Source organism: Apteryx rowi, unplaced genomic scaffold, assembly GCF_003343035.1.
Source record: "Apteryx rowi isolate R43461 unplaced genomic scaffold, aptRow1 scaffold_0, whole genome shotgun sequence".
NCBI lineage: Eukaryota > Metazoa > Chordata > Aves > Apterygiformes > Apterygidae > Apteryx > Apteryx rowi.
This window is the reverse complement of record NW_020447195.1, coordinates 2,304,615-2,320,289: the sequence shown is the minus strand read 5'-3', so window position 1 is coordinate 2,320,289 and position 15,675 is coordinate 2,304,615. Positions and strand designations below refer to the sequence as shown.

General features: G+C 40.0%; 1 protein-coding gene across 5 annotated transcripts in view; it reads right to left on the bottom strand.

Annotated features, from left to right (window-relative positions):
• The window catches only part of ARFGEF2 (ADP ribosylation factor guanine nucleotide exchange factor 2), a 39,245-nt gene extending 23,788 nt beyond the window's left edge, over nt 1-15,457 (bottom strand). For 2 of the 5 annotated variants that reach the window (XM_026064017.1, XM_026064090.1), the window contains exons 1-10: nt 15,187-15,457; nt 6,094-6,124; nt 5,183-5,306; nt 4,291-4,437; nt 3,191-3,370; nt 2,531-2,750; nt 1,769-1,840; nt 1,323-1,471; nt 789-919; nt 63-297 (exon numbers count right to left, since the gene is read on the bottom strand). In XM_026064017.1, coding sequence (XP_025919802.1) covers nt 63-297; nt 789-919; nt 1,323-1,471; nt 1,769-1,840; nt 2,531-2,750; nt 3,191-3,370; nt 4,291-4,437; nt 5,183-5,306; nt 6,094-6,124; nt 15,187-15,325 — 1,428 coding nt within the window. In that variant the 5' untranslated portion in view covers nt 15,326-15,457. The other 3 variants (XM_026063781.1, XM_026063944.1, XM_026063861.1) reach the window with 3 other exon arrangements.
• Between the last annotated feature and the right edge of the window lie 218 nt (nt 15,458-15,675).

Genomic DNA, 15,675 nt, shown 5'->3' with positions numbered 1-15,675 from the left:
TTGTATCATTTCAGTATTTAAGAACTAGAGGATCATACAAGTCACAGATAAAAACCTCTTACCTCAATCTGCATTTTTAAATGGGTCTTAAAATTTGAGAGCAGTGTGAGAAAGATGGCAAGAGAGAGCTCAAATACATCAGGAACAGAAGAGACTCCATTTTTAGATAATGCTACACAAAGATATTGCTTGATTGCATTGATGAACATTTCATGCGTCCTGAAAACTGGACCAGCATTCTGCAATACTGAGAGAAGAAGCTGGAGAGACACTATCTTAGAACGCAATTCATGGGATCTAGAAGAAATTCAACATAAAGATTTTCATTGCACCTCTGAATACACATACTTGTATTCAGCTTAAGTACTATATTTCTTCCATGTCAAGAAGTGACTGCTATTTTTATCCATTTCAAGCAGACAATCAGCCTGCAAGTGATGCTGGACCATCCTAATTTGGAGATGTCCAGGAAGATTATCATCCTGGACTAGGATAACAGATGCTCGCAACTACTGAGAAGCTTTTTTTTTTTTTTTTTTTTTTTAAAGCTTTATAAATGCTATAGTCAAGACCACTTCAACCGACAAGGTTAATAAGCCCATTATACAAAAAATTCCTCAAGTATTAAATTTTTAATTATTTGAAGCAAGCTTCAATTCTAGAATAATCAACCTAACTGGAACAGGGGAATTTCAAATCCCTGCTCTGTATAAAGCAGCTGCACAACTGTGCTTCCTCTGTCTCTAAAAGCTACCTAGAGAGGACAACATAATAAATAGTCTTATTACTTGGGATCTGGTGGTCCATCACCAAGTGGTTTCATGGAGAGTTTGCACAGGGACCTGAACACAAGGAAGGCATCTTTTTGAAGAACATGGGAAAATTTGGCAGCAGCTTGATGTCCAGGTACATCTGTTTCCTAGCAAGCAAGGATCACAATATTAAAACCTCAGTAAGGCAAAGAACAGAGCAATTGGGAAGATTCCACAGCTCCTCAGAGAATCAGCCACAAATTAAAGAATAATATACTTGCTAAAATTTAAGCCAAACCTAAACAGGAATACAAGTGATCCAGATCTTTTCATAGTGTTGACTGACTCCCCTCCCACTCCAAAGTGTTAAAATACAACCAACAATCAATTTCAAAGCAGTTATTTTCAACACGTACTTAAACTGAATTTGCTGCTTCTTTTCCAAACCTGAGCAGAACTTATGTATTAAACCTTCTGTTTCTTCCCTCCAAAATCCCACTGAAATTAGTTGGCATAATAAGAGATTTCTCTTTCCCTATACATACATTAACATCCAGTGAAGTTATTTACCAAGTTATCAGTGGAGGAAACAGATTGTCTGTCATCTGGAATCCCATTTGTTTGTACATTTTCATTACTAGAGCCAGAAAGAGCAATATCTGCAGTCTCTAACGCAGGTAGAGTCTCAACTGTTTCTATTACATGCTTTTCTTCAGCCGCTGAAGGGGAAAAAGAAAAATAATTGATTTTTATTTATTTTTATTAATCGCATGATATTTGTGAAGCTCTACAACTGACAGGGACAGAGAGGCAGCACTGGTAAGTTAAAGGGAGTTTCTCAGCCATCAAAGGAACTATTCCTATGAGGCAATGAAAGTCTGTTCTTACTGCCTTAGTAAAGTGTTCTTCACAAGACGCTTAGTAATGGAAAAAAAAAAATAAGTTCTTCACTTTTATAATCACAGGAGTACATATCAGGCATTACACATGCATCTAATTTCAGAAGATTTCACTACCTTTCACAGCTGATTTGACCACCTCTTCCAAGATTCCTTTAACCATTTCCTTTCCTCCATCAGCTGTTTCCTCTGATGAAACACAAAAAGATAGCTTTGTACTTTGTACTTTTGTTTAGGAAGAAGAGGGAAAGGGGAAGGAGGCAGAAGGGTTAAAAAATGTAAATTTCCTTTAATTGTTCTCCTTTAAAGCCATTTCCAAAAATTTATGCAAAAATACTCTTCGATGTTATTTCCACAGTTTAAATCAAAGCACTTACATTTTTACTGCAGTAAATTTGTCAGTTGTATTTATGAACTGTTACAAAGTTTTCATACTGGAATATCTTGTGTTCTTAATTTGGATATAGTCTATGCTTATGATAGTGTCTTTATAATGCACATTATTTTTACCACAGGACTTCAATTACCCCAAAGCCATTTTAGCACTTTAAGTATACCATGATTATTCTTTCTACTTTCCTTCCCTTTTATCAACCTAATGTAATCCAGTCAAACTCCAATATAATTCTATATACAAAAGTTCTATGTACTTTTATTAAAATTCTAGGGCAAACATGAGTTTTTCTTCAACGGTTATAACGTCTAAGCATGTCTAAAATAATATCTAAGAATGGTCTGTGTACTCCGAATAACTACCATGAAGATGTGAACATGATTTGAGCCAATAACCCCAACTGCTCCTCCTCAAAATAGTACAAAAGAACATTTTCCAGTAGGAACATTGTAACTGAAGACAACAGACAATATATTCTTTTTCACCTGATACAGAAGGAATCAGATCTTGCTCTGACCTCAGGTCTCCATTTTCTGTCCTCTCAGGCTCACCATTAGTTAATTCTGTGCTTACAGGAGCAGTGGGTTTGCTTTCCTGATAGCTGTGCTTTAAGTGACCAATCTTTGGAGACCTTGTCACCATTTGAATCGCAGGAGACTGGGACTTCTGTTGATTTGTTTTTTCCACTTCTCTGGCTTCTTGTATCTTGAAAAACCAATTTGATAAAGTTAAACTGGGGCAGAAAACATAAGGGGAACAGATGTCTATGATGACTGATGTTCCTCTATGAATTCAAGTGCTAACAAGAAAGAGACAAAATATATTCATCCAGCCAGTCTGATTAGAAAGATTTGCTTCTAGTTTAGCTATTCTGGAAACAAGCTTATCTTAAAAGCATCCCATCATTTGTTTATAGGCAGCTGTTTGTCAGAACCTACAGTGTCAAACCTTGTCATCAGCAATAAGCCTCATACTTTATTTTTAATCAGTCTATAGAGTTCAGTATACTTCACTGCAGGATTTCGCAGATTCTCTTAAATAAGAAGTCAACAGGTACTCAGCTACAATGAAACAGACGCATAAAAATATTCTGTTCATTTTTCAAGCTTAAACATTTGAGATGAGCAAAAGTAATAGCTACATACAGCTTGATTTTCCATCCGTGTAAAAATGACATTTAGCATCTGCGTAAGGGTAGCTTTGGCAGTTGTCTGATTAATGAGATTTTTACTGGCCAGATAGATGTTGTAACAGGTTCTAACAGTCTGCAGAATTGTTCCTTCATGAATTTCTATATACGGAGATGTTACTGCAGTAAGGAGAGCCTGAAAGAGTACATAAAACAATAAGACTGAAACCTAAGTAAGTAGGCAGCAATACATATCATGTAGGTCTTCCACAATAAGCTGTGGCTTTGTTATGAAACACGTATATCTGTTTATAAGATTTTATAAGGAACTTCTAGTTCTTTGAAAGCATTTTTCCCAATCAGAGAAAGTTTAACACAACTTTCATAGATCAGTATTCTCTCCTGAGCTGTTAAAGGAAGGGGAATACATCACAACTAGTTTTCCTTTGAGAGATACTCCACCTCCAAACTATTAACAGTTATTTTATTCTATAGTTTCCTTTCTGTGAAAGGGCCATTTGGCCTAACTTCCACCAAATTAAATTTCTGTAATGTTCACCAACTTCCAACCTCAGCTATATTTGCCCAAGTAAGTTCCAGAATCAGAACACATACTTCCGGTAGCACTATGATTTGCTGAGAACTGTATACTGCAAATCTTGAGAAAAACAGATACGAGAGCAGACAGGCTAGAGCAGTGGTCCACAACATTGCATCACAGTTACTGTGCCTTCAGTTGAAGTCCTCTGGAGATATATATTAGCTTGAAGACTGACAGTATGTCATTAGCCTCATGAACACAGGCATCACTAGCCTAGATGATCAACAGTGCTACCATCAAGCTGTCCTATTTTTGCTAGATAATGTTTCCAGACCATGGCTCAGCCCAGAATGAAGGACAAGAGTTAATAAGCTATTCCCATATGTTGTTTCAGCAGGAGAAAATACATTCCACATACCAATTCAGACACTGTGAAAGCCTCTCTAAATTCAATGACACAACTAACCGTGTAGGAGATGGAGAAACTGGGCCCTAAGTAGCACTTCACATTCAATTTTGTTTCAGTTACAAAATCAGAGACAGAAAAAAAAAAATTTTTAAATACACTAAAATACCTTAATTATTTGCAATTGTACTCCTTCATCTGTTTGAGGGCCCTGAAAGCAATTGCAAATTGTTTCAACTATTCGGTCAATCAATCGTTTTCCAGGAGCTCCACTGTCTGGAGCATTGCCAGTGATATGTCCATATGCAATGAGTTTCTAGGTAGAAAGAACACAGGTTAGACAGTTAAGTACTGTTAAGTAAAATACAGTTAAATACAGCATGAAAAGAGGGTTTTAGATTGTTATAATGGCTAAGTGAGGTAGGCAAAGATTTAACACCATCAATAGTCTGGCTACCACATACTTGGACTGTTCACACATCTAGACAAAACAGGTTTTATAAGAGATGAACATGCTTTTGCCACCCAGATAATTTCTTCCTACTGTAACCAGACCAAAATTTTATTGTCAGTCTTCATACCTACTCACATCAGAGAGGTTCTGCTCAAGTAATTAGCTGAGATTAAGTTGCATTTGTTTTTTTCCTGTAAGAATCTAAGGGAGGAAAAAGGTAGAAAGATTCTGGAGTCTGACCTGCCATCGCATCACCACTACAAGGAAGACCCATGGTAAATACTTCTTTAGAAGAGTTGCATGAAACATTCTATATTGTTGCATCAACATAGTATAGCATGAGCATCCAAGAGCTGCAATGAATATGCTTGTTTCATTCTAAAACAAATACATGCATTTCTCACTGTGACAAGACCCACTTTCAGTCAAGTCTGATAATAACCTATTTTGCATGGTTTATGCATGTAAGTATCCGTAGTGTTTATTTGCACACAGGTGTATACTCAGGATAATTTCACTTCATTTGAAGAATGTCAAAAGCACACAGTATTTTTGTAACTGTCTGTTTCCCCATTTCACTCTGTCCAAGTTTAACTAGAACACTTACCTGTAAGCAATCCAGTGAAGTACTGACAATGCGTGGAGACTTTGACTGGCAGGCCAGCTCAAACGGAAGGAAATACTTATCTGCTTCAATGAAGTTTGCTTTTGGTGGAGCAGCAGTGCCTTCTCTAGGTCAGAGGAGAAGAGTTATTAATTTTCCTAAACATGTATATCACAGACTACACTGCCTCCATTTTCAGATTAGAAGCTGAATGGTACATAGCAGCATACAAATTTAATGCAAATTCCTTTTATACATTCTTTTAAAAGAAAGTTGTACTTTCTTCAAAATCATACAGAAACAGCTTTGCATTTCCTTATATTTCACCTGACCTCTTTCATATATTCAAGTTATCTCTTCCCCCACTAAAGTCCAGCACCATCCCACTGCCTTAAATGCAGGGGAACTCCTACGCAACTTAAGGATAAACTTACCTAAACTAGGCCTGTATGAACAATAATAAACAAAGAGACACACAATTTGAGACTCTTTAAATTATAGCACAGTGCTACAAAGTGTTAAAAAGGTGGATTTTTACATAATATTTAAATTGGAATTCTTGATCTAGGTAGTTAAGAGAGCATACTAACAAACGTAAGATACTTGCTGCTCTTTATGATTTCCTGTCAGGATATATTAAGTCCAGTAAAAGAAAGGAAGTAGAAAACTAGCACCTTTTAGAAGTTTTGCAATTATCCAAAGTGAAATTTAGTGGCAGTTATGGCTCGAGTACGCAGAGCCACAAACATTGTGTAATTAGGACACATGGGCCATACCATGTGTTTTGGCAGGAAAGGTGTGTCACTGGGTATTCACAAGTTCACTGCCATAAATCGTATACACTCTCACATTTCCACTATCACATTATCTAACTTGCCATTGTGTGGTATAGTTTACAGCAATTAGTAACTTACCTTTGCTTTTCCAGCTCTGTTTTTATTTCATCTGGAAGAAAGAAAAGAAAATAATTGAAGATACTTGACACCCAATATAATTATCAGTAACACAAATATGAAAAATATAATAAAGCAAAGTTGTTTCAAACCAGAAGCCTTTCACTTTAGTATTTGCTATTCCTTTCCTGTAACATCTTTGGCTTCCTAAATCAGAGATCAAAGATAACTCTCCCATTTGCTGAAAGGCATATCAACTTCTACATCTTCTATTTTTTCCAAATATTCTTAACAAAAAGATACCTTTAGAAAGCACAAGTATAGTACGTAATTCTTATTCAAGAGTAAGTTTACATACAGAAAGCTCAAGTTTGAAGAAGTCTTTAAGCCACTGCACAAACCATTTAATTCAAAGCATCAAATATTCCTGTTACAGTGCTTGTTAGCCTACTCATGTTAAACCCTACAATATGACATCAGCTGAATAAACAAACTCCCACTCAGAGATAAGACATCTCAAATGCATGCTGTCACCTTGCCCATAGGATTTTTGTTTTTTCTTTTTTTCCCCCCCTCCTTTTGAAAGCTTTCAATTTGGGGTAGGTTTTCAGAACACTTAAACTTGTTTCTTAGTCATTTCTATTGCACACAGCAACAAATCCACCGAGATCCCAGTACAGCTTCCTGAGGATTTCTAATGCATCACCACGATGTACAATACAGACCAACACTGCACTACGTTGAACACAGCGCAGGCACACACTGAACACTGACAAGAAATAACAAAAATAGTAAGGCTGCACAGCTACAATCACTTGTAACACCATACAGAATCCTGTCCATCCCACCCTATCTTATCCCTCCTGCAAAATAACATACCAAAAAAATTTGTTTAAATTACAAAGTTATGAGAACCAAAAACTTGCATCGTATCATTCACTCAATGCTTGTTCTCCACAACTGCTGAGTAGCAGCATGTTTTGGATTAGATGTGTGGAGTTCAGATGGCTTCAGTGTTACCCATGAACCTCAGTAGTTTCCTCCATCTCAGAAACATTTATATATAAAAAGGACAGTAATAGACAAGGATTGAAACAAATACATACTATAGGTTTTTACACAGTTCATTTCAAGAAATGTTACAAGAATTAATCCTTTCAGAATATGCCCACTTTGTAGCATTACTATCCCTATTTTATAGGGAAAACAGAAGCAAGAGGGAGAAAGCTGTATAACTACAAGCTGTGAGTGACAAGCTACATCTAGGACTGGGACTTCCTGCTCTGTCTGCCATCATCTCACATTAACGAAGGCCAACATGCTCAGCAGCGGGGAAAGAGAAGTGATATGGCATCTATTAGCAAGAAGTGACATGACAAGAACTGAGGGAACACTATCCTAATTTTGCTGTTATTTACTTTTTAGTCACATACAGGTTGGATAGTTACAGACCCACAACATGTCATGGCTCTGTTTAAAACCCCCCATTTTCCAAGTCAATCAAAAACAGAGTCAGCCTAAAATAACCTATTCATTATTACTTTCAGAAAGCGCTACAGACCAGTCATAGTTTATGCCTATCCCTTGCCATTTCTCAGCTCATAAGCTATATTCATCCCAGCTGCTTAGGGCATTTTTGTTTATGCTTACCTCTCCCACTAAACTGAGCTCACAGATGCCAAAAGTTTAAAGAGGTTCATGTGTCTGGTTGCTCCCCCCTTCCTCACCATTGTAGCAGATACCTTATTGAAGTTATACACTGATTAAAAAAAAAAAGTGTTCTTGTGTAGTGTTGACAAGAAAAACAGCAGCAGTAACTCTTGGTCCTGAGAATTTAAAGCTCAAAACCCACTGACCCTGGAGTCACGCAGGACCTGTCAGTCCACCACACTACTGCAGTGTAGCTCATATCCAAGTTCTTTGGATTTTGGATATTGCATGTCCAGTTACGATAGGCACAAATCCATATTTTCCAAACACTGAGCAGGTAAGGTTTCATCACCAACTCTTTGACCATATCCGATTCATAGAACACTGTCTACTACACAGTTTTATGCAAGTCAATGCAGGTTCTTGAAATTAAAGTTTAAAAGACTGTTCAAGGGGGAAAAATATATTTTTCAGGACCAAGAGAAAGATTATCTAAATTCTAACCTCAACTATCATCAACTATAGAAAAGGGTTAGACCATTTACTGAACTATTCTACTAGTTTAATCTTTTTTAAAATTGAGAAACTACTAGTGTATTTATTTCTTGTTAGGACTGATTACAGATTTCCCCACCACCACCCTTGTCAAATTTACAGAGGAATTAGAGTGGTACTCGTGAAACCTGAGCTACACAACAGCTTCACAATACAATCTCCTGAGGCAGGAGACTCAAACCGTGTATCAAGAGAAGATAGACCAGATACAAGCATACATTTCCACTTACTTCTGTTGGATATAATCACAGAGCATTACTATTAAGAGCCCAAGATTATCAGCTTTTCTAGGAAAAACCCAACCCAAAATGAGAACACTGTGCTACAAAAGTCAGCCACTACTTGGAAAACACCGGAGTGAAATTCTTGAGAGCACTCCACCTCCTCACATGCAATCCAACGAGGGCCTCTGGACAGGACAGAATAGCCTCTGTTAGTCAGCCCGCTCAACTCAACCAGAACAGCAAGATGACAAATATTACAACTGAATTTTCTTAACGTCTCAAGTAACGAATACATGGCACATGGAGCAGTTCCTCATGTTACAGAAGTTTACAAAATGAGACCATTTTCACTTCCCAGTCTTACACAAGTCAGCTGCAAGGCAACAAGCAAGCAGTACAGAAGAACGTCCCATGCCTGCGATTGTGGAGATAGAATTAATTTAGCAGCTCTGTTAAGATGCAAATCTAGTTTTGTAATCCCCTGCTATTTCAGAGTTCAACTGATCAGGAGGGTCAACAGAATAGAGGCCATAGACTGATTTTGATGGCTGATCAAGAAATAATCAAGTCTTCAGATGTCAAATAGAGAGCGCAAATCTTAACGCAGCACCATTTCTTGGATCGTTTTCTTCATTCCAGTATCCAGGTGGTTTAATCGAAGAGTGCACTAGTCAGAAGTTCAGTTAAGCAAAATTTTAATTCAAATATTCTTGATTAAATGATTTTCCCACCTTCAATGGCACATTATGATCCACAGAGCTACTGAGAGTAACACACACTAAAGGATCTGATTTATTCTGTTGTATTATGTTATTAGAATGGAGTATTATTGTTGCATACACGACCTGGTTCTTATCACACAGCTTTCTGGGCACACTTTTAATGTTTAGAATGCTTAGTCCTGCCTCTGAGTCTCGGCAAAGAAAGGAATGTTTTAGCTACAGTCACAGCCCCAAGAACTCCAGGATGCTAGGCTGATCAGCAATAATACAGTTGATGCTGATATTTCAGACACCCTGTAGAACCAGGGTTTATAGGATTTTAAATGACTGCAGGAATGCAACATTCTCTGAATAGGCTAACTATGCCTGAGTTATAGTCAAGTGGTTGTCCTTGCACTGGAAAAAAATTGTTTTGACACTGCTTTGGTCAATTCTCACAGGTTATTTCTAAAGCACAAGAAATAGAAAGCTATTTTATGTATAAAAGAGTTGCTGCAAATTCTTTTCCAATATCAGATCAACAAAATGAATATTCTCAGAGATGCAGGGAGAAAAAAAAAAAAAAAAATCCATACTTGATACATTAGCTCACCAAGTGCATTTTTCCTTCAGGGGCTTCTTTGCCCCCCCCGAAGGTGCCCCACACCTGTCCAGCTCCCACTCCTCCTCAGCAGTTGCCACTTCCTGAACTGTTGAGGCACCCAGCTTTCATGATCTCTCAGTAGAAACTGAAACCTGTCTAGTGTCGACTGGTCTGGTCACCCTATTACCCAAAGCTTATCTCAGTTCATCCAGTTGAATTTTGGCATCCTTTTTCTCATGGGCACCAAATTGCTGGCAGAAAGAAAACTGAAGGCCAAACACGCCATCTTCATTACCATCTTCGTTCTGCCATACTATTTGGCAGATGATCACTTTCCCATGTTAAAAACTCCTCACCTAAAAATTAAGTTGTTTGTAAAAAGAACTGTTTCAAGCTACAGTAGTATTAAATCATGAGTCCACCCAAGAAGTTACTTTGTAAAATTTGACACAGCACAAGAAAACAAGTTTCTCTGTTAGACTGAGTTATTCTCAGCTACAGAAGTACTTGCTTCCAAGTTCAGGGAGTAGTCAAGTAATGCTATTTTTACAAATCTCTATACTTGCTCAAAAGAATTTGTCTCTTCTTCAAACAGATCACTTGCCCCCACCCCAAAGTACTCACTAATAAAGCAGTGTAACAAAAAAAGTTTTAGATGTAAACTTCATGAAGATTTTAGCCATAAGCAGACAAAAAATCAGACCTTTCTTATGTTCTTTGATATTGTAATGATACCTTTTCCGATAGTGACATGAGATACCGCATAGGAAAAATATATAATAGATTCCCATATTAGAGCAGCAACAACTTCACTCTCAGAAATATTCTGCAAGTTTAAAAAAAATAAAATCCAACCAAGGTCTGACCAAATTCCCCATAATTTTTATTATATGAAGGGTTTTCCAAAGCAGTATAAAGAGGTCTGCATCACAATAGTATTTTAACAAATAATGTTGGCAGAAAAGAACAAACAAGCGGGCAAAAATGAGTTACAGGCATGCCTCTGCTACTGATTGCATCAAAATGGTTTGGAAATCTCCACATTTCAAGTGCTCTTTTGGTGGTATGGCCACCAAAAGTGAGTGAAACAGAAACTGTTGCCTAACTGAAGTCCCTGATACCATGCCAAACCCCAACCAGGCACAGCCAGCTCCCAGAAACCTACTGCCACTGTCATTCTTCTGTTCGCTGCACAGGAATAAGGGAAGGGGCACAGCCCAAGTCCCTTCCACAGCTGGAGACCACAGCCTGAATTTGGGTCAGCTCCTGGCCATCACAGAACAACGCTGGCCCCTCGCTCCGTGCTTTTGGTACTAGAGCTCCCTGTTACTGCCGAGGACAGAACATACAGGTAGAGATCACACCTACTTCAGTCAGCAGCATCCTCTTCAACTCCGCATAGTGTGCATCCTGTCCGCTACATGTAAGGCCTTTTAGCATGTGTACCAAGTAACACAACTGGAATAACCAGCAAGGCCATGCAGCGATTTCTTCCACAGCTTCTTGCTGTAGAAGCAAGTATGCAGCAGTATGCAGCTCATACTGAAAGTAGCTACTGCTCCATATTAGATGGATGGTTTAAGTTTGCTTGTACTTAAAACTATATACTAAAATGAAGGACATAATTGCCTGCCTGCAATTAGATGCATCCTACGTTAATGAACAGTCAAGTTCATCTCAGTGGAAACAAACCAGTTCCTCTGCCGAGAACGGCATAGTGCCTGTTAGCACAAGGACACAAGCAATGTCTGTCTTTCCACAGCTGGTCAGAACACTCGAGAGCACTGCCAAGACAAACACAAGAGAAGCGGCAAAAGGGCAAAAGCACCTTCCCCCCTTGCATTGCCTAATTCCAGGTTACCTTAAACTTAATCAAAGAGTCATCTACATTTATTGATTCTATTGCGCTATCAAGAAACCTTTAGAGGAGGCTGCTACAGTGAAGCAAGACTTTCTCCTGTTAGCCCCAGTATTCCCAAAGCATGCTAGTCAAGCAGCTTTACTAGACTAAGAAAAGCAAGGTGTTTTTAGACATCTGTCTTTTATACCATGAGACTTCTTAAACACCCATCTAGATTCCTAGAGTGAAGGTAAGGCTTAAAAGGTGTTTTCATTCACTAATAAGTTCACTAAACAAATTATGCTGTTTACAAAGCTCACAAATAGATATACTTGAAGGTTCCTAGGCAAAGAAGGTCACAGAACCAGGCTGGCTGCATAATACGTCATTTAAAAAGTACTAATAGGAGAAGACTAAATAGGTTGTATGAGAGACCCAGGAGCACAGTTAGCATCACACCAACATGAACCGCTGTAATACATATTGTCTGTGTTACACTGCAAATTCTTCAGGATAGAGACTATATTAGTAGATTTAATAAGAACCACATGCATCTAGAGCTTCACATAAATGCTTATTAATCAACTATTTATATACAAATACACTGGCTGTCTGTGAAAAACCAGTTTTCCTAAAAATCACAGTTTGCTATAGCAGAGCAGAACAGCTTCTCTGTTGAAAAACTCCATTTCTCCCAGTCTCTCCTGGGGTTTACCGGTACTAAGAATACAGGATACAACTATTACACCTACTGATGAAGCAAGAGTCTGAATGAAGGAATCCATTCAAACTCTGCTTACTCAACATTAACACTGAATATTTCAAAAGGGGGGTGGGGGGGAGAGGGAAGAGCAGAAATGTACAGAAACTGCTTGTGTTACCAACCCCCTTTCCAACAACAGATACCTAAAATTGCTTTGGGCCACCAGTGTGAGCTAACAAGCCCTGTACAGTTCAGGGAATGAATAATCACTACTTTTCTTTCACCCTTTCCATGTTTAAGTCCTATCTGAGCCTATGATACTTCTCATTTCTACAAAGTCATGAAGCTATTTTGCAGTCCAAACCAGCAGACTATTGGTGTAGTAACAGGTATATTATTGGGAGAGGAAGTGGAGGAGCATAAGAACAGTTTAAAATTAGGATCAAAGAATACCTTTTTTTCCTGGATAAGAATGACTGTAATTTTCAGCAGTAATTCACTTAAGTAGTCTCAGCATTTGACTAACATTTTCTTTTACATATTTTGTTTATTTATTTTAAATAAGAGCATCATTCCCACCATTAGAAGTATCTTCATCAATCTCATGGGAAATAAGTTCAGTTTTGATCACTAAATACTTTTATAGCTAGTTAAAGTTTTTCCAATACCACTGAGTTTTTGTCACTACAGGTAAATACTTTGGCATAAAAATGAAGCAAAGAACATAGCAAAGCAGTAATTTTAAAGTATGCATAATTAACAGAAACACTACTGTGGTAATACTACTGCAGGAAACAGAAATAGCTGCAGGTTAGTTTAGATTAGCTGATTCTAAAATACACCAGTTCCTCTGTATTTAAAGTAAGGATGCATCACAGACTTCCCCCATACAGACAGACATAGCATTTACATATGACTCATGCCTTTGCTGACTGCTTTATAAGTGGTATAATACCTCAAGGCTCCATTAAAGACACCATTGTATAAATACAACAGTACAGCAAATAGAAATTAGTAAGAGGTAGAAAAGGATTATTATGAATTATGACACAAAAAAAGGTGTGTGTGTGGTGGGGGGGAAGGGGAATCAACATTTGACAGACACTGTTACCAGTTACATAAAATTAACTTTACTTTTCTCTCAAACTGAATTAATTTTACTCACAGTTCATTATTAAAGGATAATTGAACTTTATTATTATTAAAAACTCTGAAGCTTCTTTCTTCCGTAACAATTTGTGCAGATTAAGAAGTTTGGCCTGAATTCCTCAGACTGCAAGAAATGTTCTTCCCACATTCCTTGGCATATTTACTATAGCATAGGCTTGATAATTAAGCTAACACTTTTTTAATTAAAGTAAGTCACAGTTTTATTTAACTTAAAGTATAGGCTTAATTAACTTAAGTAAGCTTAAGTCAAATAAAACAGTGATTTACTTCAGTTGAGTAGAAAGGATCTTAATCTACACAAAATAAGGTTTGAAAAATCACATGTATAGATAAAAGGGACTGCATTCACGCTGACTGCTTAAAATGATGCAACAACATTCACCAGATATAACAGAAATCTTTTAGTACAGTAATCAAGGCCCTACTTGAGCAGGGCAGTTGGGCAACAGAAGGTTATCTATTCATGCTGACCTCTGCTTTAGTCCAGCAAATAACACTTTTTGTAAGCAAGATTAGCAAAAAATTTAGGTCATTTCTATCACTAGCATTAAAGAACCTCAAGTTTATTGTACCTTAAAACATACAGAAACAAAACAGTTACAATCCCAAATGCGCTAATAGGTGGCTACCGCACAACCACCCCTCAAATCAAGATCTTTGTTATATTAGCTAAACATAAAGATGTTCATTAGTAATCTTCCAAGGAGGTTCCCCTTCTCGCCCTCTAAATGTATTTTACATAGCAGAAAAACAGGTTCCCAGTCCTGTAAACAGGTAGGAAGGTTTTTTGTTTCTTTTCTTTTTTTGGGGGGGGGAGGGGGGAGACAGGGGGGAAAAGAGTGGGAGAAGAAGGAAGCAGGAAAAAAAAGTCAAACTGCTGTGGCACACACATACAATACCATTGCTAATACTGTCAACTTTAAAAAGGGGGGGGGGGGACAAAAAAAACACGCCTCTATCTGGTTATCTGGTTACCCTTCCCTGGATATACCATCGTTACAGTTAGCTCCTACAAATTTTTTCAAGATAAGGACTGTGGCAAAGGAGGCAGTTGTTTTTCCAGCTTGCTTTCAGGGCGCATTTGACAGGACTTGCACCTCTTCAGTTCCTTTGCCTACTCAACCGGTGTTTTCTTCTGTTCCAGTTTTGGATGTTAATACAGTAAGCTCCCCCCAAATAAAGGCAAAATATTAGCGTGAAGCAACCAAAACGTAACAGACTCACAGCGTAAGCCCTTTCCAACTACGAAAGGCCCTAAAAGCCTCCGGCTGTCACAGCTGCGCCGCTTGGGCCGGCTCGTTCCCCCCGCTGCACACCATATGCCTCCAGGAGCGGCGCGCGGAGCTCCGCTGCGGAAGGCCGGGCGGGCCGCGCCGGAGCACGAGCGCGGACGGGAGGGAGCGCCCCGGCTCCGCGGGCCGCCGCAGGCGCTCTGCCTCGCCGGCAGGCGCCGGAGCAGGGACGGCAGCCCCGGCCGAGGGGCGCTCCGGGAGCCGAGGGCTCTCGGGCAGCCCACTTCCCCGTTAAAATCCGGCGCTAGTTTCCCCGGACTCGGCTCCAGGCTCCGCCGCGTCCCCTCCCGGCTCAGCGGGCCCGGCCGGCGGGGGCAGCTCGCTCCGGGGGCAGCGGGGCCCTGGCTCGGCTCGGCCCGGCCCGGGCGGACTCACCGAGCGCCACCTGGCAGGCCCTGCGCAGCTGCCCGTGCGGGGGCCGCTTCGCCTCCTTCTCGGCCAGGATCTTCTCCAGCGCCCGCGACACGAACATGCTCTTGGTGCGCGTGTCCTGCTCGCGGGCCGGGGGCTGCATGGCCGCCCCGGGCTCGGGGCCGGGCTCGGGGCCGCCGCCGCTCAGAGGCTCCGGCCGTGCCGCGGCCCCATGACGCGGAAGAGACGCGGCTCCCTCAGCGGCAGCCCCCGCGCCAGCGCCACGGCGCCGCCATATTGGCACCGTCACGTGACACGGGCATTCCCCCCCCGCCCCCCTGCCCGCTCTGGGGTGACCTCTGACCCCTGCCGAGGCGCCAACGGGCGGAGCGAGCGGCGCGGCGTTTGGGAAGTTACCGGTGCGAACGGTCCATAAAACCGCCCTGGAGATCGGTCGGCGTGTGCCTAGAGCGCTAGCAACTGACCCGGCAATTGCAGTGCGGTTCGTCTGGT